Raw genomic sequence first — 25,936 nt, 5'->3', positions numbered from 1 at the left:
TATGATACGATAAGAGTAGTTCATCAGACAGTCACTCGAAACAAGATTAATTGATTATACTGTATAAATAGGATAGCTCGATCGGATTATGAGAGTCAGACTTATCGCAAGGTGACCGTTCAACATTCCCCTAGACCAGGTAAGCTGCAAATTCCATCTTGTAAAACGCATCCTGTCGTAATGCTTCTATGACTGAGATTATAGTCAGTATATTTGATAATTTGTATTTGAATTCAACTTTTAGTAGCACACCAATAAAATGTTCTCATATTGTTTTAACAGATCTAGTTGTTTAGCAAACATGAAAGGCTCACTTCTGTTGATAGCATTCGTGATCATGGGCATAATGGGAGGTAAGTCAAATATTCATTAATAACTTTCATAGCTAGGGCGAATCGTTAAGGCATGTGGTTTAAGCATATAAACAGAGTAAAATCAAAAGTAAAAAAAATGAAGCAGGAATAAAAAACAAATACTAGCTCAGTTTTGCATTTTTTGGTAAAAAGTTATGCATGTCCTCGTGTGCAGTAAGCGGGTTGATGACGTCATCTTCTCACATATTCTTATGCATTTTATTACAGTTTAAAATAATGTATTGTACTTAATTTTTATCGTCCAAGAATGCCAAAATATGATTTTAGTCACTAATTCAATGAGATAATTATGCTGAGACTTATTTTTTATAAGGATGGCATGTTTTTTTTACAAATAATAAAAAGTGTATACTTCTCAAATAATTCTGATTTCATGATATTTATATGAAAGTTTGAATTTCACCTTTAAGCATTAATATGTATATACAAGCTTGATTGTAAAATTTGGCCTAAATTCATGAAGAGGTTACAAATTTGAAACAGTCATTAAAATACGGGGAAATATTATAGATAATTAAGTTTGCCTTGAAATGAGGGACATCATATGATATGGCAAACCTTAAATGAACTTAGATTAGATGGTTTAAGATGAAACATAAAAGCTATAGGATGTTGTGTATGATTATGGTTTACCAGTCATTTATTAGGTGATCTGTCAATCGACAGATCAACTATTAATTTCGTACGAATTTTCTTTTTTATTTATTTCTTAATTTTTATTTTTCCACCCTTTTCTTGTTAGCGTAAAATCTCAAAATCTACATTATCAATTATCTTCAAAATATCATCAGATATGGGGACTTACCATGTCATCTGGACGAAACAGGTTCAAGGTCAAAAGGTCATCATGACGTCATCTAGACGCCATTTTGTAAAATCTCATAATCAATCATATCTTCATTATCAATTATCAAAAATTAACAATATTTACTTCACATTAACTTCAGGTCAAGGGTCAACTGTCCATGTCATCAAAAGTCATGTAAAGGTCACGACGTGCGCGTACGCGCGCGTCAAAAATGTTAAAATGCTTAAAATCACTTTTTGACCAAAGTAGAGTATGAATCAGACCATTTTAAGCATTTCAAAAATTTGCGGGCGCGCACGGTTACGCGCACGTTCTCGTGCGTAACGGCACTATGCAACATAGGATCACCATTTTTTTTTTCATACCAATGCACCGATAATATAATTCTGAACAATTTGATACCTTGATCAACCTTCTACGACAAGTAATAACGGAAGTAGCCTTCATCAAAGTTTACAGCACGCGCGCGCACGCGCACTAACCATAAACAATATATGTGCAAAAACATGCCTATACAAAATTCATTATAGCTCTTCAGGAAGTCCGTTGACCCCCAATTTTTTTTTTCATATTCGAATAGAGTATGAATGGGAGATATGATTTCATGTCACATTTGACCCTAAATTTTATCATGACGTCATCAAAATGGCGTCGGAACTCAAAATTCCCATTTTGTTACTTATGACGTCATCATAATTATGCAAATTTGACTCTAACTCCGTAAATATTGGTCAATTTTCGCTCAGTTTTCAATATGTTGTAGCTGAGGACATAATCTTTCTTATTTGATGGTTATATTTACTTTTAAAGGAATGGATCATTCTGAAAAATGGCAAGTTATAGAGGCATGTCATTTTCGCTCATTTTGTGTGCAATCTCTATGGGAAATGACTTTTTCTCAAAACTGGATTTTACATTCCTCTATTTCGCGAGCCATATCTCCATTTATTTTTGTCGGTTTTCTCTGAGCTTTGAATATGTTGTAGCTGAGATTGTAAGCTATCGTAAATAAAGATTTTCATTTTTCGATCAGATGCCGGGATCATGCCCGTTTTTCTCTTGCAAAATTGGATTTGAGATCCTCTCAATTTGCTTATGTGTAAAGTCTATGGGAAATATTGCTTATGTGTAAAGTCTATGGGGAAATGGTGTAGCTCAGTTAATAAGGCATCAGACTTCACAAATTGTCCTTTATGACCATTACATGTTCCTGTACAATATGTGTATGACCTACACTTTTTGACACAACTTTTTCATTTCCCTCTTTTTCAAGAGTATTCAACACGTTCTTTTCGTAAGAGAAGTTCAGTTTTCATCATGATCATATTGATCTCAATAAACATGCTGATTGTCTTCTTGATCAAATCAGAGACAGATCACCTAATTCGTCCTCATGACGAATTAAAATTCTAGTTTATTGTTATTTTATTTATTCGTTTTTAGAGCAAACCAATTCTTTCATACTGTTTGTTGTGATGTTTGTTTTTTATCTATTTTGAAGATTTCTCCCTAGCTCTCCAATGTTATTCATGTGAGAACAAAGGGGACAAGGGTGAATCATACTGCCTGAAAAATTTACAAGATGAAATGTCTCCTGTAGAGTGTGACCAAGGCGTCACAAAGTGCTACGTAAGTTTATTATTTGTACGGTTAAGACATTGGCGAACCAGTTTGTACATTGTTCGGGTGCATGTATGGAGAATGAGGAATTATTTGACAAACGTGTAAAGGTAGCAGCACTAATAGGGCTTTGCCTTTCTAGTCGCCTTCTCATTCATACACATGTACTCTTTTACAAAATACTTTCCAAATTTTATCACTAGTGCATTATTCTACAATTTTCCATGTAATGTAATTTTTTAATGTACCTTGTTTGTGTTGTGTTTTTAAATAATGAATGGAATAAATGCTAATCAATCACTGGCGGATCCGGGGCGTAAAGCCGGCCCGTGCCACCCCCCCCCCCCCCCCCATTGAGAGGCACGATTAAATTTTTCAATGTAAAAATACCGTTAAAACATAAGTGAGCCATCACCTCCATTGAAATTGAAGACTTTTTTTTGCTTGTTAAATATTTCCTCGGGAAAATGTTTCCCCCCCCCCCTTGGAAAATCCTGGATCCGCCCCTGGAATCAATGTTATGATGGCGATAGACAAGTCGAATACAATATTGGTGTCTGGCATGTCGGAAAATCTTATTTCTCGAGCAATATTCATACTGTAACCATAGTAACCAGTTCTACAACCAGAGCCACATGTTGTTTTATCATCACAGTATCTATATATGGAAATACGACATTTTATCCGGTCCATCTCAGAGGGCATAGATGGGGTTAGAGTTAGGATTGTAATTAGAGTTTGTGATTCAGAATAGTGTAAAGATAAGGATTAGGGTTTGTTTAGTTTTGGAGGTTAGGTTTGGCTTAATGTGCAGATTTTCCATCGGAGCAATTGTCGCCGGAGCAAATGTCATGGAATCCTTCTCTATATATTTACCTTTTCAGCTTTTGTTATTTTGTTATTTTTATAATAATTTTGAAAAAATCATAAAACAAGCAAAATTAACATAGAATCATTGCAAGTTTTCTTTGACTGTTTACCGTGTTTAAACAAACCACAACAAATAAGCGATTTTGGCACAACAATGTAATCAAGCTCCGATCCACCATCTCAATACTTCTGTCCCGTTGTTAATAGTAGGGACTTTTCGCTCGACGACGTATACGGAGGATTCAAGAATAGAGTTCATGTCAATGTATTGTCGAATGCCCGTCAAATGACAAATAACAACTTAAAAATGTTTGTCGAAAAATGGTAACCGGAGCGGTAGTTTTGTCCTTGTTCAGGACCTGATGAAAAATTGCACATGTATTGTTTTGTCCACAATCAAGCACTAAACGGCTGTTTTTATTCAACAAAAAATACACTCTTCTCGAATTTTCTTATACGTCGCTGAGCGGAAATTCTTTATGCCTTTCATCAATACCGGTGATATCTTGATCTTATTGTTCCTTGATTCATGTAAATCAACTGAAAAAAACTTTTCACCAAAAGAACTTTACGTGTTATCTTGTATAATTGAATGGATTCAAGTAATATACATGTACATAATATGAATTGGAGTGATCAGCATGAATTTCTCACACACTCTGGCTCGTTATCTTCTATAGGCTAGACTTCTCAGCTACATTAACCACGATACTATGAAGGCCGGGTCCGTTAACATCGAACGGCGTTGTAAGCAGAACGGAGATGATTGTGAATTACACGATGTTCAGATTGTTGACGGTAAAGAGAATGTAAACTACTCAGCTTGTTGTATCGACGACAAATGCAACGACCAGGACATGCGAACAATCCACTCCGAAATCTAAAATGAAAAGAAAACTGACAGACACATTACATTATGTTCTGACTTTGGCATTACATTATACCCCCCGCCGCTCGCGAAATTATTTTTCCCACCGCAGTTGTGGAAGCCAATATGAATATTCCAATATGAATATTCATGACTTGCGTCTTCGGAATAAGAGTAAGCATGCGCGTACAAAATTAATCGTCGGTGGTCGTCGTTAACTATAGCGCTCACGTTGCCACAAATTAACCAGCACTCTCAAATTACCGGTACCCTTATATAAGTTACATAGGCCTTATATCTAGATCCAATTCTTAAACACTTATCAAACTGCCATTAATGACAAGACAGAATGATAGACTAGGGCTAGCTTAGGCTAGCGCATTAACTTATCTCAAATCTGGACCTGTCTAATACCTAATGCCGACTAATGCTATGGTTAACTTCGAACTGGTTAATTCAGAACTTTACGTTCAATTAGGTTAGACCAATTAGCTTATAGTAGCCTTTAATAGGTCTAGTCCGTTGAGTCGTGGTTTGAAATACTCATGCATGTTTGTTTGTTTCTTATGTGCTTGCTTGTGCAGAGGTGCGAGTGATTGCATGTTAATGTTAAGGTGCATGAAAACGATTAAAAGAAACCGCTGAGAAACTCACTCATCACCACGGAAAAAAGAACAGTGACTTTCAATATTGTGTAATTTTGCAACTTTTGACTTTTGACCTTGCCCCACATTTCAAGGCACTGCACCTCCATATGAACCATAATCATATCTTGTAGGGTATCATTTTAAAGATAATTAAATTATCTATTTATTGATATTAATTACACATTGACATTAACTAAATCCGAGGAGGGATTATCGATCAAAGTCAGATTTCCAAACTTTTTTGAGGAGTTTATTTTTGGTGACTGACAGGTCATTTACATGTGCAGAAAGAACCCTTTGAAACCATCTTTCTGACACTTACCTTACTCCGACAAACGTTGATACGTTCCAAATTAATTAAATGCCTATTTCATTTTGATTTGATTGATGGTTGAATTAGTTTCATAACTTGGGTCACAGAATCTGGGAGAGAGCTTTACTGTACAAGTGGGACATCTTTTCGTGATTACTCATGTTCATTTTAATGTTCGATTGACTCATTCTAATGTAAACATACTACCAGTGATAAATATATTGAAATTGGATTATATGGAATGATTTCTTCATGTTTATGAATATTGTGTATTGGCATAACCCTAGGTAATCAAATGTGATATATATAAATGCTATCTATAAAATATGTTATGGCAAATACTGTGAAGCCATTTCCCCTACTTTTTGCTGATATAGATAGATAACAGCCCTTTACTTTTCCTCTTCGGTCTGCATACACACATTAATTTTTGAAAGGGTGGTAAATTATTTCTACATTATCTATACATTTAAGTTACATTTTTGGTGACAGTTGTAGTTTTAAAACGTATATGGTGACATTTGGAGGTGTATAACATTAAAGCATATTAAACGAAAGCTTCAATTTTCCTCTTATTTTGATACATGTGTATTTTATTCGGTTTTTTTTTTGTGCGAGCAAGAACGAATGTTAAACTTTTCTGACGAGTGTTGCAACCACTCTCTCTTTCAGCCTTCTTTACCCTCTAAACATCCATCTACCCCCTCCCTCTATTTCTCGTCTTTTTTCTGGCACACTTTCTCCCTCCATCTCTTCCCCTCTCTCTCCCCCTCTCTCTCCCCCTCTCTCTCCCCCTCTCTCTCTCACTCTCTCTCTCACTGCTAGTTTCGTTCCTTTTCCAACGAAACTGACAAACGGTTCAAGTAAATGAAATTATATTCAGGTAGTTGTAATCATTTTTATTATCAAAAAAGGTACGAATTTCTATCAACAATAGTGTGTAATGTAAAAAAACACATTTCCTCGAAAAAGGGTACACATATATAATAACACTAGCATTTCAATTCAATTTCAGCCGTCCTCTGACTTGCATCACTGAGTGAAACATTAGTATGAAAACGTGTATTGAGTTCAACAATGCATGCTTCCGTCAAATTCAACACAACAGGAGGTATAGCGATCATAATGAATTAAATCAGACATGAATTGGAATATCAATTCGAGTCTTCATTTCGGTAACAATGATTCGCCATATTTCATGACAATATACTCAAATAAGCGAGGAACATTGAAAGCAAAGCGAAAATGCGAATATAGATATACAATTAATTAATTAAAAACTGAAACAAAATAATTACAAATAATAATAAATAAATCGAGTGAATTCAAAATTAAATCATATATCTTGACAAGCACTTCTATATCTATCGATATTCTTGTATAATGTAATCGGTTTAATTTTGTACTAACATTTTTAAGAGTACGTCCTACGATTAACCTCTCAAAGTTAAGGGACAAAAATAAAAAGTTATTTTTCAGACACCTCCATTAATCCAGCATTTCTTTTCTTGTACTACATACGTACGTGTAACATGAAATTTTCCATCCCTTTTTTTATTGCAAAACCCTACGTACATGATGATTTGCCTCAAGCTTCATTACCGTCATCCTAATTATCCTAATCATCATCATTATCATCGTCATCATCATCATCAGTTTCATTATCATCATCATCGGTATCGTCATCATCAGTGTCGTCATCTCCTTTGTCATTGTCTTTAATGATAGTCCCCTCATCGCTCGATATTTCATTCGGTTCCCGTTCTTGACCGCTCGATATTTCATTCGGTTCCCGTTCCTCACCGCTCGATATTTCATTCGGTTCCCCTTTCTCCCCACTCGATACCTCTTCCGAAACCCACCCTTCACCATTGGATATTTCCTTAGCTCCAACTTCATTTCCGCTCGATATTTCTTTCGGTTTATCCTCTTCACCGCTCGATACTTCTTTTGATACATCTTCTTCATTGCTCGATACTTCTTTCGACGCATCTTCTTCACCGCTCGACATTTCTTTCGGTTTTTCTTCTTCACCACTCGATACTTCTTTCGGCTCTTCTTCTTCTTCACCGCTCGACACTTCTTTCGGTTCCCCTTCTTCATTGCTCGATATTTCTTTCGGATCTTCTCCTTCACCACTCGATATTTCTTTTGGTTCCTCTCCTTCACCGCTCGATATTTCTTGCGGTTTTTCTTCTTCACCATTCGACACTTCTTTCGACGCATCTTCTTCACCACTCGATATCTCTTTCGGTACATCTTCTTCACCACTCGATATTTCTTTTGGTTCCGCCTTTTCACCGCTCGATACTTCTTCCGATTTCCCCTGTTCACCACTCGATACCGGTTTCGGTTCCTCTCCTTCACGACTCGATACTTCTTTCGGTCCCTCTATCGTGTCTATTTGGCCGCTTGACATGTTCTGCGGTGGTTCTTTAACTTCCACACTTGTGCTCTGGTTAACTACATGAGTGAAAAATTACGATGGAAAGAAGAAATGAAGTGGATTCAGAAAATGTAGGGATAATCATTTTAAATGTAATTTCAAAGTTTGGGTTTTGTGAATACATTTCGGATTTTGGCATTATTTGTGCCAAGAATAAAAAATCATGAGAAACCTAGCTTTTTTAAAACTTGGAATGTAAACCAATCAAATGCTCCTGGTATATGAAATTTCTCAGCTGAAACCTCAACCATGTCATCCTTTTTTACATTTTTTTCAAAGATTCGGTCATTTATCGGTAAACACATCACAACGAATCACCGTGGAGAACTCTCTTTCTATGCAATTACATTCATTATGCAATAGGGATACCCGGCTTGAAAGGAATTGTGATTTTTCATTTTTGGAATTTTAACAAAAATAAGGCTTCCTTTTTAATGCAGATATAGGACATCAAAGGTTCTACTGATTTGAAGAAAACAAAACTTGTCCTTATATTGACATCACAAGGTAATACAAAAAGCTCGGGTGAGACAAGCGACTAGATGCGTACGGCTGGCCCATGAGGGCCCATGGGCTGTTTAGGCCTACAAAATAATTATGTGAGTTACGGAATATATTCTTACCGATTGATAATAATAAAAATGGTCTTGAAACGGTCTATAACTACTTGACATTCTCGGAGAATGTAAAGTAATTACAGGCCGTTTCAAGAAGATAGAGTCAAATTTGTTATGATTCTCCATGACAGAAATTCATTAATCTTTATATAGACTTACCAGGAGCTGCCGTCGTAATGGTTGCCATAGCAACAAACAGAACGATGACAAACAATCTGTCCATCCCGTTATTCCTTTGTTACTAATTGCCTGCACGCACAAAAAGAAAACGAGTGTAAATGAAAATAAAGTGGATTATCTTCAGGGAAAAGTGAAAGTCTTTAATATGCAGGAAAAAAAGAAGAACATGAGATAAAACCGAATGATCTTAAACATATTAATCAGAGGTCTCGTTAGTCAAGAGTTTTAACTATTAAATTTTGGCAAACCCAAAGATTAGTAATGTTTCATGTTTGAAGTTATTATCAGCCATGATTAAAGAGTACATCATGAAAAATTTATTTTCTAAAAGGTGTCATCTAAAAATCTAGTTATGCAGGTCAAATGTTCAATCGAACCTTCAAAATGGAAAATGAATAGTTTGATTCTCGACCTTTTTTTAAATGAGTTTTTTCTTTGCATATTTTTTATACAAAATGAATTCTCACGCATGGAATTTAAAATAGAATAAAGATAGAATCTACGTGCATAGCTTTCTGCTATATAAAAGGGTTGAATGACCTTCATTCATCACGAGAAGGCGCTAAATTTGTTCGACAGTTCAAGTTTCACAAAGATTTCTCAAATACTCAATGGATGTGAAAATATAGAACGGTTACTATTTTTTTATGATTGACATTTTTGTGTGATAGCTTGATACAATCCACATTATTTGTCCCTTTACTACAGCTTCGAAATATTGTTAAAGGGATGTTCCAGAATGGAGATGTTTCTATATCAATTAATAGAATAAGATTCACAAAGCAAAATGCTGAAAATTTGATCAACATCGGATAACAAATAACGAAGTTATTGAATTTTAAAGTTTTGCATAATTCCGATGAAACAGTTCTAGCCATGTCATTAAGAATATTCATTAGGTGGGCTGATGATGTCATATCCCCACTTGTTCTTTTGTATTTTATCACATGAAATTAGGTTTATTAATTTTTTTCTACCATGAACTAAAACAATTGGATTGAAAACTGATTAAAAGCATTAGTTATTTATTGCCGCAACTTATTTCATCACAATGGAGACACATCATTTACACAAGTATGAAAAAAATGAAACATTTATGATTCATGTAATAACATAATGAATATTCATGATGATGTGCATATAACTGGTTTTACAAAATATTGATAAATTAAAAATTCAATAACTTCGTTATTTGTTATCCACTTTTGATGAAATTTTGAGCATTTTGCTCTGTGAATTTCACTCTTTTTATTTAGATATGAATATTTTTAGCCCGGATCATCCCTTTAAGAACATTATTCGAAATTTTGTTTATTCTATATCCATAGTTTTGAGATTACAAAATACAATTTGATGGCTTGAGCAAAAACATTTTATGTGTGTTTAATTGATTCCATTACGGATAGAAAAAATAGCCAGTGGAATACCAACCTTTGATTAAAAAAAAAAGTAGGTAACCTGTAATTTGCCTTTCCGCTTTTTAAAAACGTCGCTTTAAAATGATTTTTCATGAATCAATTCGACATTATTTTGATACATTATCCCACATGTGAGTTTTAGCCAGGTTTCATGGAACTCTATTTCAGCTTAATATTACATTTATTTAATACATTTATTTCATACACAAATTCATTTACAAAATCTAAAACGAACTATGAGAGTTGGGTAGATAAAAAGTTGTTATAATAGACTTAACCTTTTATCACATTGGCAATAACCATCCATGAATATTCTGCCCAACCCCCTTTCCACATACCCAATCATACCATGCGCTCTAATCACCGTATTTGAATTTGTTATAACTCACGTTTAGCAGTGATGATGTCACTTGTCACACAATCAAATTCTTGTATTTTTCAATGCAACCTGAAATATCAGCAAAATATCGTCACAAAATTACAGATCCCGCCTTACCTGGAAGAAAATGAAATAACCTTGGTCGTTTTATGCTGTCGAAATAGTGATGTTGTATTAGTACCAAGATCTTTGTGATACATCCACTCATGTATTTTCCAGCACTATGCTTGTCAGGATTACTGTAGCTGAGCTTCTAACGTCTCCTATTTATATCATCCGTTGATTTTATTTGTCTACACGGTTAATGAGTGTTATAGTACATAACATAAAAGTTTATAGTCACATTGAAACTTGATAACATGAGTTGAATGTTTGTACTATTATACCTTTGGAAACGTTTGGTGATAAACATCAACAGTGGTACGTGCACTGCATGAACACGAGTACCTCTTTCCATAATCCGTCTAGTCAGGGCAAAATGTTATCGAAAAAAAATCTTACGTAAATTTTATAAATCCATGTTTTAAACTATTTTGTTGAGATGTCTGCCTCACTGCCCATTATATTTAGTTTAGGTTTATCTGACCGTTTGATATCACAATCTAGCTCGTATACATTACGATTAATATAAACCAATCTCGTTGTCATTTCGTCTGGCTTCCTTTTAAACGAAGCTAAATCATGTAATTAGAACATCTTTCTCAGTTGTGACTTCTATTGGGTCATTTCCATGATATTGCCATTAAAGTGTTGGCTAATAGTTGATATACACTTTAAAACATTATACAAAATGTTACATGAGAAAAGTACGAGACAAAAGATGAGGCCAAACTTCCATGGACAGATTTTATCAAATCAATTTTTGATATAGAGTAGAATACAGAATATCACTTGAAAACGGGAAACAAATATTTACCAGTTGAGTATCATTATAGTTTACTCAATCAGGAAAAAAAATACCTTTATGAAAATGGATACATGTATATGTGAGAGTAGTGAGGATGCGTGTGTGGGTAAGTGTGGATGTGTTGTGCATGTGTGTGTGTGTGCGCGCACGCGCCTGTGTGGTGAATGCGAGGGTGCGCGTATGGGTTTGTGTGTTCGTACTGGTATCGTGATCTTGGCAACTATATATTCACATCCAACATTATATACGTACACGCAGCCTCATGTCGACGAATTAAGTTCCGTGTACTTGATGTGTGACGAAAAACATACATAAAAAGGATTTAAATATTTGTGCTCTTTACCAATTCCTCTTGAACATCCAAATAGCTATATGCAAAACACGCACGCATTCAAACGCAACAACATGCAACTATCAATGACTTTACAGACGGATGTCGATAAATAAATTTCCGAATTTCGTATTTTTTTCTCTCTGTGCCTTGAAAATGATTGAGGTTTAATCATTATTATCCTCTGCATTATCTTGTATTTGCATACTTATATTTTCTGTTACAATTTTTTTGTTTAATTTTTCTTTTCGTTACTATTAACCTAAAAAAATACTTGCTACATAACATAATTACACTGTACATACATAATGTAAATATTAATTCTGCGTGTGTTTTTTTTTGGGGGGTGTTAAAAACTCATTTATTGTCATTTCCTCGACAACTATCAGCCCCTTCTCTCTTCTTTCAGTCTGTTTGTATCCCTCATCGCACACTCCCCCCCCCCCCCCCCTCTCTCTCTCTCTCTTTCTCTCTCTCCCTCCCTCCCCTCCCCCTAGTTTACAGGTTGTCTGAACGGCAAAAAATATGCCATATACAATGTATCTCTTCTTGACGCAGTGAACATTTATTTCGTTTTTACAAACAAACGGTCTATATAACATATAGGCCTATATAATTTATATCAGGGTGATCTGTCCTTCTGTTGTAGCGATGTGCACCTTGCACCTATCTGCATACAAGTGTGTCACGAAATAATAGCTTTGATATCTTGTCATAAACGGTCATATCCTTTATTGTCATTGAATCTCGTGATATTTTATTAACTTTTTATCACGGAAATCAAAATTGAGCCTCAATACCAACGTGTAAGCCTATATTGTGTAGTATTTTTATCACCAAAACACAGAATTTAAAATATATTGATGAACTTGTTTATTTCGTGAGGTATAACAGTTATCAGACAATACATAAAAATACAATCACATCTCTTCATTACTGCTAAAATGAGCGATATCTGGATATTATCAACTACTTACACTCAAAATAAATAATTGATCACATTGAACTGCATTAGCAAAAAAAATCATATTTCTATAGTGAAAACAACGATGATATAAATAATTTATAGGAAGGGCAATAACAACTTGATTTGTTAAAATAGGGTGAGAAGTTTACTAGGACCATCATCGGCATCGTCGTCGGGGAAAGATGCACAACCCTCGTCATCTGCGCAATCGTCACCCTCGCCGTCATCACCATCATCATCGTCATCATCACAATTATCGTCATCATTACAATCATCATCACCATCATCAGTAGCAATGTCATCTTTATCGTCGTTGTCATCACATTCATCGCCATCAGCACAGTCATCATCAGCATCGTCATCATCACAATTGTCATCATCACAATCATCATCAGCATCGTCATCATCACAATCGTCATCATCGCAATCATCATCGTCATCATCATCATCTTCGTCAATGTCACAACCGACGTTGTCATCACAAGCATCATCATCACCGTCACCTTCGCTGTCATCATTGATGTTACAATCATCGTCATCACAGTCATCTACTTTATCGTCATCACAGCCATCTTCTGCATCGTCTTCACATCCATGATCATCAGTCAGGGCGCCATAATCGTCAATTTCTCCGCTTGACAATAGTTGCGGTTCATTCAATGCATTCTTCTTGTCCACTAAAGTTATCGAAAACAAAAAAGAACAACTGTGTGTGTATTGGAATTTGTTACGACCTCCTATCATCAAATTCAGCATACACAAATTTATCATTTATTTTTATTTTAGCACAAACTCGTAAGGAACGTAGTACTACTATTTATTTTTTGCATGTCTTTGAAGGGATCGCTTGCCAACAAAACCGTCATCAAAGTTGAGGCTTGATGTCATGTTGTCTAGGAAAGTATATGTATATGTATAAATCTCAATTTTTTTAGCAAGCATTCTAAAACAAATCTTAGTTAACAATTTCATCATAGACACACGTGGGCCTATAAAAAAAATATATGTATATATTTTTTCTCTCACTCTATGAAGTTACATATCTTTACCTTCATGACCTTCTCAATCATGGAATAGGTTGAAAATGTCATGCTTTGTAAGCAGCTTTATATTGTTCAAGTATATAGATGTCCAAACGCCTATATAAACAAAATTGATAAAGTAACCGAGAGATGGCGCTAGATTTAAATCTAAATCCTAACTGCGGCCAAAAATGCCTAGTTTAAATTTTAATCGGTTAAAATGCATTCATCAACTGCTAAGGTGTTAAGATATTGTTAAATGTTAGTCAGTATAACTCACATTACTGACCCTCTAATAACTGCTTCAGAGGGGCTTTAAAACATGATTAGTTGATTTTCGTATTGTTAAAAAAATACCTGGAACCGCCGTAACGATGAAAACCATAGTAACCAATAGGAAAATCGCTGACAAAGACAACTGCCACTTCATGATGAAATCTGCAATATAATCATTTGAAGTAGCATTATCATGACTATATACCTACTAAATTTACTTAATTGCCATAATGTTCTTTCTTGCGTGTATTAGAAATGGGAAATTATCTAACAAAGAGATGCATTTGTCATGTTTGCCAATGCTTTGTTGTTGACGGTGCTATCGAGACAATTATAGTACTTTTGTGGTTGTCTTCGTGAAACATCTATGATTATCTAGATTATACAGACATGATATCTACTTAACGGATGTTAGCACGTGTACATTTGTTTATTCTCCTCAATTAAATGTTGTCTAGAATGGAATACGATTTTGTTTTAAATTCTTTCTTATAAGCTTCTAGTTGCTTCGAGGTGTTCTTCAAGTCAGTGACATTAAAACGGTTGAAGATTTTGTGATCAACGCAAATAAAAATATTTCTTACCGTCAGGACCGTGGTTTTGTGGTAGATTCAATATGTGTTGTGATGCAAATGGAATGCTCTCCTGATACTTTGCGCTTCTTTTCTTTCTGCCGTGTCCTTGGTATCGCCAGTGATGATCTTCAGCACTTGACCTTTAGTATATATACACTTTCGACCGGTTTTGGTGGCCTTTGGAATTTTTAAAGAAATACTGGATTCCTCTCAAAGTTGACGTATGTGTGTCTTGTTATCGTTTCTTTGAATTTAAGAATAAAGTACGATAAAAATCTGTATTGTAATCAGGAATTGGTAATGAATTTTTGTTTTTAAAAAAAGTCTTCATTTTCAAGATATAAACATGATAAAAACGTGATATTTGAAGGGAAATAGAAGACGTGATAACGGCCTGCAGAGTAATGTTTAAACAATAAGCATTAATATTGTTTGGATTTCTGTGTGTGTGTTACTTAATAATTGATAATGTCGTCTTGGGTTTATTCATCTAGTACATGATTGAGTGTGTTTTCTTTGCAATGACCAGGCAATATCACTTTCCTGACTGATATTTAAAAAAACAGCAGTTTTTGTGAGATTTCCATGATTGACACCGAATATGCTGTGTCCGGATTATTCGGACTTATACCTCCACAGATCTTAGTGGTAGATTACCCCCAAATGTCCGTATTATCCAACTTTTTAATATATTGAAGAGTGTTATTATATTTCTAGATGAGTTGGTTATTATTCTCTGGACAGGAGTCGTGTTACACAACTAGTTCCAGACAAGTACTAGCCATAGAAACGATAATGATGGCGGTCTTCGTGCGATGCGCTCTCTCGGAAGGTTATTAAATATAAAAACTCGAAAAATCACTCTTAATAATACAGTCAGTTTGTTTTTAATAACAGCTGTTAGGTTCATAAATCATGTTACCAAGTTGTAGTTTAGTTGTTGTTTTTTCTTGGAGTTTATATCAACATAATTAAATTTATTTAGAGGGTTCAGCTCTGCACCTAGCCAGTATGAAAATTCAGTTCCATCCTTTGATAAGGACGATAACTGCTTTGTTAAATGAAATGAAACCTTAAAATGTCATGACTTTCTTATTCATATCATTTTTTATGAAATTCAGCGTTATGCCTGTTCGGGTTTTGCTTATTTACTCAAAAAAACTTTTAAATGATGTAGACATGCATTTGAAAATAAGTCGCTTCGATAAATGCCCTTTGATATAGAGATATTAATCTTCAGGTTCCTAGAAGAGATCATAAGGCCGCAAATCATCTAGTTGCGTACTAAAAATCAATATTGGACTTTCTCAGTTAACAGTCAGGCAAGCTGTAACAGCAACGATCTCCTTTCATATATTATATTGTTTTTGTGCTAAAAGACGAGGCAGAATAATAATGATATATTTAAAATGCAATGCAATTGCGTTGTGCATTTTACCCAGAGTGAAATTGGTTGGATTATATATATCTTGTGATTTATCTTCTCTCTCTCTCTCTCTCTCTCTCAATAACTCTCTTTATAATTTATATTCTGTTTTTTACGAAGTCAAGCCCGTTTCCAATCCTTAATCGTTTTCCCTATGCTTCAAAACATAATCCCATTACATTCCGACATCTTCTGTCTCCCTCTCTCCCCCTCTGAGTCCCTCTTTCTCTCTCCCCCTCCTTTTCTCTCTCTCTCTTATCATCTCTCTCTATTTACCTCTCTCTCTTTCTGCATATTTTATTATTATTATATTCTTATTATGTTGCAAAATAACTGTACAATAATTAAAGAAATGAAAAAAAAATACACAATTTTATCATACATTTAGAATTTAATAGAAAGAAAATGCAAGTACTAAACGTTAAATATCAAATAAATAATAATTATTCTAACACGTTTAAAAACAACATATACTATACTGGTTAATACTCTGCAATAACATGATGTTACAGCATCATCGATATTGTATCCTAATAATCAGTATTATGATAAGTATTTAAAAAAATAATAATTTCCTCCGCAAAACTGTTTGAACCTGAGTCAAAACACTCTAAGTCGTCATATTTTCGGTTTTGCAAATAAAACATGAACAATTCAGTCTATCAGCTTCAAATGTGGTTTGATTCTAAATCCATGAAAACAGACACATTAACCATGTTAACGTAAAGCTCACCGTTTCATACATTAGTAGACTTATGGGCCTAGTAGGTCCATGGTACACTCAACGTATGGTACTTGTATATAATAACCATGGACCTACTAGAGAGTAGGTCCATGATATAATGTGATATTTTTATAGTTAAATATTTTGACTTAAACATCAATTTATATACGTCACGTATACTGTAGATATTATAGAGATGTATTTTAAAGCATGATTTTAAAAGTCTCTTTCCTTAATCATTATACCTTCCTGTTGGCTTATTTCCCAAAATTCCAACTATCCAATCCAGCAAAGCCACCAAAACCATCATATCCACCAAGAACACCGGCACCATCTCTGCCGAAATCACCGCCAAATCCATGTCCACCGTCACCGCCATCCCCACCATCACCATCGCCACCACCATCGGCACCACCAGCACCGCCACCATCTCCACCAGCACCATCACCACCACCGGCACCATCGCCATCACCAGCAGCACCAGCCCCTCCCTCACCATCTCCAGCGCCACCTCCACCTCCGGCACCAACCCCGTCGCCGCCTTCACCATGTTCACCGACACTCAGTCCTCCCGCAGCAAATCCAACCCCACATCCACCGATTCCTCCGCCTCCGACCCCACACTCTTCACTGCTACTGCTGCTTTCACTAATACTGCTGCTGCTGCTGCTGCTGCTGCTCCTTCTTTGTCTGCCAACTGTGTGGAAAATAAAGGTGTAATTGTGGTCAAATCTCGTTGGAGGGGTTTGCAATAAATGATACATGTTTATTTATATAAATATAACATTCAAATTAGTAATTCAACGCTATGGTGAAAAACTGAAGACTAGGAGAAGGAAATGACAAGAAGAGAGAGAAAAGGAGGGTGCTTCTGCTGATGACGATGGTTTGGTGGTGTTGCTGATTGTCATGATTGTGATGATGCAGCTGAAGAAAAAGAAGAAGATAAAGCATAAGTTGGAAGGAGAAGTAATAGAAGTAGCAGCAGCACTCATGTCACCTTTCTTACTCACTATGCGTATTAATAAAGCCTTACCCGGTTTAGCTGAAGTAAGTCCCGCCAACAAGATGTAGATTACGAGTACCTGTATTTCCCGGATCATCGTGATGGTGTTCTCCTCCGTTAGTGATGCTCTACCCTGAAAACAAAGTATTCCCCAAATATGCTGACTAAAAGCTATAACTCTACCTCGCTTCCTTGTCCTTGTTTGCCCAATGCCGAGCTAATGACCTAAAGGTACAGACTGCCATGTATTTATACCTTTTCACCAATCAGAAGGAAACTTATTTTATTTTGCCGTTCATCGTCCATTCATCATTTTACTATTCAATAATCGGGCTAATTAATGCATCTCCACCGACCGATTCGTATCTCGAATCTGCGCATTAAATCAGTAGTTTTAGTTGTTCTAGAAGAATGTACAATACTAGGTGCTTTTGAAATAATCCACTTAAAGCTTTTGTATACATCATGTATAAAACCGGAAACTGAATTGTCCAAATATTTAAATGGATAGAGAATCAGCAGCGCTTAAATTTCAAACAATCTGCCACTCATATAATACCTTCACGAGATAAAATTTAAGAGAATCAACAACTATCCAAACGTCCACTAAATATGCAACAAAAAAGGGACATTAATATTATCATACTTATACGTTTATCCTGACCTTAGATATGCTAGAAGCCACTGTGGACAAGCATACTGATCAAGAAGATTAACAAGTTTTCGACAGGCCTGACATGGATTAATATTTTTTTGAAAGATGCGATCGTATTCACTTTGTTTTGTCCCAGCCCAATCTACTCCTGCATACTCTAGCTCTCTCTCTCTCTCTCTCCCTCCCTCTCTTACATATCTCCCCCTCTCTCTCTCTCACAAACACACACTCACATACACTGTCCACTTTTCATTGACTTAATTTTCCTTTTGAAATTCTCGAATGCATTCACGTATTCATATGTTTTCTATTACAACTTAATGTGAATTGTAAAGACAAATCAACTTTTCATATAACTCACTTTAATTTTCGAATAAAATAAAATAATAAAGTACTTGCTTACAATAAAATTTATGACATCGGTATCATGTTTCGATTAGGTACACCAGAGCTAATCGAATATGAATGCCAAATTGTCAATAAATACAAAAAAAAGAAAATAAATAAAGTGATGAATTAAAATGCACAGTAATAAATAGTTCAATGAAAATGGGTTTGACGTTTTACAATGAATGGAACTAAATGAAATAACGTGCAGAACATAACGAATCATATTTCAATCAAGTCATGATTAAACTTATAAAGCCCCATAAGTACAAGAATCACATATAAGGATTAATTGCAATTGGGTAAAAGGTTCAACTCAGAATGCATTATTATCAGGTCTTTGATAATTTTTGTTAAGTGTATGTCGAATGATTAAATACCATAATTGATAATCGATACATAGGCTGTTGATAATCAGAAAAATCGTAGTATAACTTATATTGTCTGTGGCAACATAAATAAATTCATTTACGAAATCTTAGTACACAAATGAATATCGTCAGAAGAAGAAGATCAAAATTCAATAATGTTGATCTAACCGTTTTCTATTGTTTTATGAAATTATTGTAGGTAATTCTAATATTTTAAAATGCAAAGAAATGGTGCATGCATCGATAAAAATTCGATGAATAAAAATGTATTGTTTATTTTATGTGTAAATAGCTCACTGACAGCCAGTACCACACCCACCACCTCCATTGCCACCTTCACCACCACCGCCATTACCGTTGCCTCCTTCACCATTTCCTCCATCTCCAGGAGCGCTTTCCCCACCAGCTCTGTCTCCATCTCCTCCAGCTCCACCACCAGCGCCTCCACCGTCACCTCCACCATTTCCACCTCCTGCAGCACTGCCACCTCCCCCTCTACCTCCACCACCTCCTCCTCCTCCAGCTCCATCACCAGCGCCTCCACCGTCACCTCCACCGTCACCTCCACCATTTCCACCTCCTGCAGCACTGCCACCTCCTCCTCTACCTCCACCACCTCCTCCTCCTCCAGCTCCACCACCAGCGCCTCCACCGTCACCTCCACCATTTCCACCTCCTGCAGCACTGCCGCCTCTTCCTCTACCTCCACCACCACCACCTCCTCCTCCTCCACCACCACCACCACCTCCAGCCCCATCTCCATCTCCGCCATCGCCATCTCCTCCACCACCTCCGCCGCCGCCGCCGCCACCTCCTCCTCCTGCTGCATCGCCACCGTCTCCTCCAGCACTACCGCCTCCATTTCCACTTCCACCACCAGCTGCAGGAACAGGGACGTAAATTGGTTTCTCGACGTAGTGTATCTTAGGTGCTTGAGGAACAGGAATAGGGACAGGGTAGGGTTCTGGTTTTGGTATGGGCACCGGATGGAGTTGAGGAACATGTACGGTACTGATTGTGTGTCCACCAGAAGGAGCAGGAGCGTGCCATGCACCGCCATCTGTTCCTCCTCCACCACCACCAGCGGCAGATCCACCGCCACCACCTCCACCGCCTCCACCTCCTTCCCCGCTGTCTGAGGAACTACCTCCACCGCTTCCTCCTCCTCCTCCTCCTCCTCCACCACCTCCTCCTCCTGCGCTTCCGCCTCCATCACCACCACCACCACCACCACCACCTCCTCCGTGGCCGTGGCCGTATCCATGACCGTATCCATAACCACCACCGCCCCAGTGCCCATAACCGTGTCCGCCTCCTCCAATGCCACTTTTCCCGCCAGCACCACCGCCAGCTGTCCCGCATCCTCCGCCACCACCATCTACTCCTCCGTCTCCCTCTCCTCCTCCAGCGGCTCCACCACCACCGGTACCACATCCACCACAGCCTCCGCCGCATCCACCGCAGCCTCCACCTCCACCACCTCCGCAACCTCCTCCGTCTCCTCCTCCACCGTCAACACCGCCATCTCCTCCACCTCCACCTCCACCGCCACCACCTCCGCCTTCACCGCTATCTCTCCTTACCCTTCCTGTAAGCAAAGAAAATACAGACAATCGAATTTTTTTATTGATAATCATCCGTTTGACTTGAAAAATATCGTATTGATCATTGAATTTGTTTTAAATGTGGGGATTACTTTCAGGAAGCGAACAACTACATCTACATAACATGTAAGATGTGGACTGAGGGACAATTCCCTTAGAGGGGTACTACAGGCTGAAATATATATGATTTGAACATATCACAAAATATTGCTCAACTTTCAAACAAAAATTTTGTGATTTCTTATCTTATTTTGATGAATTTCCATCATTTACCGAGGTGAATTTAGATAATAATAATTTCCTCCCGGAGTACCCCTTTAATAGGAATTCAAATGAATAAATACATAAGTAAATAAATGAATAACATAAAATAATAAATATAATAATTTCCTCCCGGAGTACCCCTTTAATAGGAATCCAAATGTTTGTGTTCCCTGGTTTACAATAATTCTACATATACATATTTCCACTCTTTCTTAGAAAGTGGAATATTTATTCAAATATCAATCTGTGGGCATCAACTAAAGGAATCTTTAAATCAAAATACATTATGAATACACAAACCTGGTGCACATGTTGCCAACGTTGACACAATCAACAAAATAGTCAAAGCAATCCAGATTCGATTCATGTCGAATCGTATATTCCCTACGACTGCAAAGACTTCTGGGTTTCTCTCTGGCTACTTGACTTGCGCTTTATATTTTTTCTCTCTACCGCCTCTTTTGATGCTGTCTATTACTTGGTAGAAGGAGAACTGATGAGTCTCTACTGCCAAAGCATCATATTTATACTTTTTTAAATCATAGACTATTTCATGTGTACCAATCATGCACCAATCAAGTTTTAATGTGTGTTTTTTTTTTACATGCGTGCCCTTAACGATAGCATCACGTGCTTCCTCAGTAATTTTCTAGCAACACAAACATTAAATCTTGCAAATTCAAAGAGATTTTCATCGGGAGCAATACAAAGACTTTTTTCGACATAAACCTTGTGAATACGGACTTTATATCTGCAGATTTTTTTTTAGGTCAAAATTCGTTTAACAAAAGGTGTGAGGATTAGTGCCCATAGCATTGACCATGCATTTGATGCTTCCGCATCGATAATGCATGTGTTTGCGCGTAAAGACCTTCTGCTAAACTGGAATAATTGATGTTTGGTCTCTCAGATTAACAATATCTCGCGTATGACCGAAGGCAAATTATATGTTCATTGCCAAAAAACAAAGCTCATTAGCAAATAAGAGATTAATTTATTGAGTTGACACGTCTGGGGCGATCATAATTCAGCTTTCGGCATGTCCGGCCGATGATGCAGACAGCTGAGTTTAATCTTGTGGGTGGGACGAGTTTATTCATTAATCGGAAAGTATCATCTGTGACGAATGGGCTGATCCAGACGGAATTACACAGACTATTATGAAACTGAGAAGACTCGTGATGGTTCAAGGTTATTTCAAACACTTGATTGGAATTATTCAGAAGCATATCTAAACAGACGTATCAATAATCAATTAATCAATTAAGCATGACTAGTAATTGCAGAAGTCATTGCATGCTACTTTTTCTTCTTTTTTGGCCGGGAATCGAACCCCGGACTTTCATAGTGTAGTTGGGTGCCTCGTATTTTAAGGATTGTTTGCTCTTATAATAAGGCTTGTTTCTCTCTTTGATTAAGGACGTTTTCCCCTTAAGGACGTTTTATTCTCATGTTGAGGACTTTTTTTATCTTATAACAAGGGTGTTCCTTCCTTATATTTTAGGATATTTTTTTTCTTATTTTAAGGTCGTTATCCTCTTATATTAAGGACATGTTTATCTTATATAAAGGATGCTTTACTCTTATATTAAGGATGATTTTCTCTTATATCAAGGACGTTTTCCTCTTATTTTGAGGACGTTTTTTTTTTCTCACATTAAGGATGTTTCTTTCTTATATTAAGGATGTTTTTCTCTTATATTAACGACGCTTTCCTCTTATTCTAAGGACGTTTAATTCTTATATTAAGGACGTTTCTTCCTTATTTTATGGACGTTTCTTCCTTATATTAAGGATGATTTTCTCTAATATTTAGGACGTTTTCGTCTTATTTTAAGGATTTTTTTTCTGTTATATTAAGGCTCGTTTCTCTCTTTGATTAAAGACGTTTTCCTCTTATCTTAAGGACGTTTTCCTCATATTTTGAGGACCTTTTTTTTTCTCACATTAAGGATGTTTCTTTCTTATATTAAGGATGTTTTTCTCTTATATTAACGACGCTTTCCTCTTATTCTAAGGACGTTTAATTCTTATATTAAGGACGTTTCTTCCTTATTTTAAGGACGTTTCTTCCTTATATTAAGGATGATTTTCTCTTATATTTAGGACGTTTTCGTCTTATTTTAAGGATTTTTTTTTCTGTTATATTAAGGCTCGTTTCTCTCTTTGATTAAAGACGTTTTCCTCTTATCTTAAGGACGTTTTCCTCTTATTTTGAGGAGGTTTTTTTTTTCTCACATTAAGGATGTTTCTTTCTTATATTAAGGATGTTTTTCTCTTATATTAACGACACTTTCCTCTTATTCTAAGGACGTTTAATTCTTATATTAAGGACGTTTCTTCCTTATTTTAAGGACGTTTCTTCCTTATATTAAGGATGATTTTCTTTTATATTTAGGACGTTTTCGTCTTATTTTAAGGATTTTTATTTCTGTTATATTAAGGCTCGTTTCTCTCTTTGATTAAAGACGTTTTCCTCTTATCTTAAGGACGTTTTCCTCTTATTTTAAGGACGTTTAATTCTTATATTAAGGACGTTTTCCTCTTATTTTAAGGACGTTTTCCTCTTATTTTGAGGACGTTTTTATCTCACATTAAGGATGTTTCTTCTTTATATTAAGAACGTTTTATTATTATATTAATGATGTTTTTCTGTTCTATTAAGGACGCTTTCCTCTTTATTTTAAGGATGTTTCTTCCTTATATTAAGAACGTTTTATTCTTATATTAATGATGTTTTTCTGTTCTATTAAGGACGCTTTCCTCTTATTTTAAGGACGTTTTATTCTTATATTAAGGACGTTTTCCTCGTATTTTAAGGACGGTTTCTTTTTATATCAAGGACAATTCTTCCTTATATAAAAGATGTTTTACTCTTATATAAAGGACGTTTTCCTCTTTTTTAAGGACGTTTTATTCTTATATTAAGGACGTTTTACTTTTATATTAAGGACAATTCATCCTTATATTAAGGGTGATTTTCTCTTATATTAAGGACGTTTTCCTCGTATTTTAAGGTCAGTGTCTTCTTATTTTAAGGACGTTTTATTCTCATGTTAAGGACGTTTTCATATCATGTTAAGGATGTTTCTTCCTTATATTAAGAACGTTTTATTCTTATATTAATGATGTTTTTCTGTTCTATTAAGGACGCTTTCCTCTTTTTTAAGGACGTTTTATTCTTATATTAAGGACGTTTTTATCTTATTTTATGGATTTTTTTTTGCTCTTATAATAAGGCTCGTTTCTCTCTTTGATTAAGGACGTTTTCCTGTTATTTTAAAGACATTTTCCTATTATTTTAAGGACGCTTAACTCTTATTCTAAGGACGTTTAATTCTTATATTAAGGACGTTTCTTCCTTATATTAAGGACATTTCTTCCTTATATTAAGGATGATTTTCTCTTATATTAAGGACGTTTTCGTCTTATTTTAAGGAATTTGTTTTCTGTTATATTAAGGCTCGTTTCTCTCTTTGATTAAGGACGTTTTCCTCTTATCTTAAGGACGTTTTCCTCTTATTTTAAGGACGTTTGATTCTTATATTAAGGACGTTTTCCTCTTATTTTAAGGACGTTTTCCTCTTATAATAAGGCTTGCTTCTCTCTTTGATCAAGGACATTTTCCTCTTATTTTGAGGACGTTTTTATCTCACATTAAGGATGTTTCTTCCTTATATTAAGGATGTTTTCCTCTTATTTTAAGGACCTTTTTCTCTTGTAATAAGGACGTTTTCTAATTATTTCAAGGACGTTTTATTCTCATGTTAAGGACGTTTTCATCTCATGTTAAGGATGTTTCTTCCTTATATTAAGAACGTTTTATTCTTATATTAATGATGTTTTTCTGTTCTATTAAGGACGCTTTACTCTTATTTTAAGGACGTTTTATTCTTATATTAAGGACTTTTTTTTCTTATTTTAATGATTTTTTTTTGCTCTTATAATAAGGCTCGTTTCTCTCTTTGATTAAGGACGATTTTCTCTTATTTTAAGGACGTTTTATTCTTATATTAAGGACGTTTCTTGCTTATATTAAGGATGATTTTATCTTATATTAAGGACGTTTTCGTCTTATTTTAAGGCTTGCTTCTCTCTTTCATCAAGGACGTTTTCTTCTTATTTTAAGGACGTTTTATTATTATATTAAGGACGTTTTCCTCTTATATAAAAGATGTTTTACTCATATATTAAGGACAATTCATCCTTATATTAAGGATGATTTTCTCTTATATTAAGGACGTTTTCCTCGTATTTTAAGGACAGTTTCTTCTTATTTTAAGGACGTTTTATTCTCATGTTAAGGACGTTTTCATCTCATGTAAAGGATGTTTCTTCCTTATATTAAGAACGTTTTATTCTTATATTAATGATGTTTTTCTGTTCTATTAAGGACGCTTTACTCTTATTTTAAGGACGTTTTATTCTTATATTAAGGACTTTTTTTTCTTATTTTAATGATTTTTTTTTGCTCTTATAATAAGGCTCGTTTCTCTCTTTGATTAAGGACGATTTTCTCTTATTTTAAGGACGTTTTATTCTTATATTAAGGACGTTTCTTGCTTATATTAAGGATGATTTTATCTTATATTAAGGACGTTTTCGTCTTATTTTAAGGCTTGCTTCTCTCTTTCATCAAGGACGTTTTCTTCTTATTTTAAGGACGTTTTATTATTATATTAAGGACGTTTTCCTCTTATATAAAAGATGTTTTACTCATATATTAAGGACAATTCATCCTTATATTAAGGATGATTTTCTCTTATATTAAGGACGTTTTCCTCGTATTTTAAGGACAGTTTCTTCTTATTTTAAGGACGTTTTATTCTCATGTTAAGGACGTTTTCATCTCATGTAAAGGATGTTTCTTCCTTATATTAA

The 25,936-nt window shown here is 35.4% G+C and overlaps 4 protein-coding genes across 4 annotated transcripts; 1 reads left to right on the top strand and 3 right to left on the bottom strand.

Annotated features, from left to right (window-relative positions):
* Nucleotides 1-92: 92 nt before the first annotated feature.
* Nucleotides 93-6,067, top strand: LOC135153499 (uncharacterized). Its single transcript, XM_064096192.1, has 4 exons — nt 93-139; nt 283-353; nt 2,684-2,811; nt 4,353-6,067. The coding sequence occupies exons 2-4, from the start codon at nt 302-304 to the stop codon at nt 4,554-4,556; spliced, it is 384 nt and encodes a 127-aa protein (XP_063952262.1). The 5' UTR covers nt 93-139; nt 283-301; the 3' UTR covers nt 4,557-6,067.
* A 44-nt stretch (nt 6,068-6,111) lies between these two features.
* Nucleotides 6,112-10,981, bottom strand: LOC129256577 (mitotic apparatus protein p62-like). Its single transcript, XM_064096191.1, has 3 exons — nt 10,658-10,981; nt 8,723-8,812; nt 6,112-7,963 (listed from the first exon to the last, which is right to left on the bottom strand). Exons 2-3 carry the CDS (start codon nt 8,784-8,786, stop codon nt 7,119-7,121), a joined length of 909 nt encoding a protein of 302 aa, XP_063952261.1. The 5' UTR covers nt 8,787-8,812; nt 10,658-10,981; the 3' UTR covers nt 6,112-7,118.
* A 1,348-nt stretch (nt 10,982-12,329) lies between these two features.
* LOC129256003 (prostatic spermine-binding protein-like) lies at nt 12,330-14,735 on the bottom strand. The gene is made up of 3 exons (XM_064097831.1): nt 14,628-14,735; nt 14,125-14,205; nt 12,330-13,422 (listed from the first exon to the last, which is right to left on the bottom strand). Exons 2-3 carry the CDS (start codon nt 14,195-14,197, stop codon nt 12,872-12,874), a joined length of 624 nt encoding a protein of 207 aa, XP_063953901.1. The 5' UTR covers nt 14,198-14,205; nt 14,628-14,735; the 3' UTR covers nt 12,330-12,871.
* A 2,290-nt stretch (nt 14,736-17,025) lies between these two features.
* Nucleotides 17,026-21,422, bottom strand: LOC129256005 (uncharacterized). Its single transcript, XM_054894316.2, has 3 exons — nt 21,356-21,422; nt 19,489-20,775; nt 17,026-17,465 (listed from the first exon to the last, which is right to left on the bottom strand). The coding sequence occupies exons 1-3, from the start codon at nt 21,420-21,422 to the stop codon at nt 17,026-17,028; spliced, it is 1,794 nt and encodes a 597-aa protein (XP_054750291.2).
* Between the last annotated feature and the right edge of the window lie 4,514 nt (nt 21,423-25,936).

The sequence above is a fragment of the Lytechinus pictus genome, chromosome 3, assembly GCF_037042905.1.
Source record: "Lytechinus pictus isolate F3 Inbred chromosome 3, Lp3.0, whole genome shotgun sequence".
Classification (NCBI taxonomy): Eukaryota; Metazoa; Echinodermata; class Echinoidea; order Temnopleuroida; family Toxopneustidae; genus Lytechinus; species Lytechinus pictus.
The sequence above is the reverse complement of the archived record's forward strand: the minus strand, read 5'-3'. Positions and strand labels throughout refer to the sequence as shown.

What these genes read in the sequence shown, in the direction of transcription:
- LOC129256577 (XM_064096191.1), bottom strand. Translation starts at nt 8,786, where the DNA reads ATGGACAGATTGTTTGTCATCGTTCTGTTTGTTGCTATGGCAACCATT. An exon ending in CATTACGACGGCAGCTCCTG is followed by an intron (nt 7,964 to 8,722) that starts GTAAGTCTATAT and finishes TCACTCATGTAG; the next exon opens with TTAACCAGAGCACAAGTGTG.
- LOC129256003 (XM_064097831.1), bottom strand. Translation starts at nt 14,197, where the DNA reads ATGAAGTGGCAGTTGTCTTTGTCAGCGATTTTCCTATTGGTTACTATG. An exon ending in CATCGTTACGGCGGTTCCAG is followed by an intron (nt 13,423 to 14,124) that starts GTATTTTTTTAA and finishes CGATAACTTTAG; the next exon opens with TGGACAAGAAGAATGCATTG.
- LOC129256005 (XM_054894316.2), bottom strand. Translation starts at nt 21,422, where the DNA reads ATGAATCGAATCTGGATTGCTTTGACTATTTTGTTGATTGTGTCAACG. An exon ending in GTTGGCAACATGTGCACCAG is followed by an intron (nt 20,776 to 21,355) that starts GTTTGTGTATTC and finishes CTTTGCTTACAG; the next exon opens with GAAGGGTAAGGAGAGATAGC. An exon ending in TGGTGGGTGTGGTACTGGCT is followed by an intron (nt 17,466 to 19,488) that starts GTCAGTGAGCTA and finishes TTTTCCACACAG; the next exon opens with TTGGCAGACAAAGAAGGAGC.
- LOC135153499 (XM_064096192.1), top strand. Translation starts at nt 302, where the DNA reads ATGAAAGGCTCACTTCTGTTGATAGCATTCGTGATCATGGGCATAATG. An exon ending in GATCATGGGCATAATGGGAG is followed by an intron (nt 354 to 2,683) that starts GTAAGTCAAATA and finishes TCTATTTTGAAG; the next exon opens with ATTTCTCCCTAGCTCTCCAA. An exon ending in AAGGCGTCACAAAGTGCTAC is followed by an intron (nt 2,812 to 4,352) that starts GTAAGTTTATTA and finishes TATCTTCTATAG; the next exon opens with GCTAGACTTCTCAGCTACAT.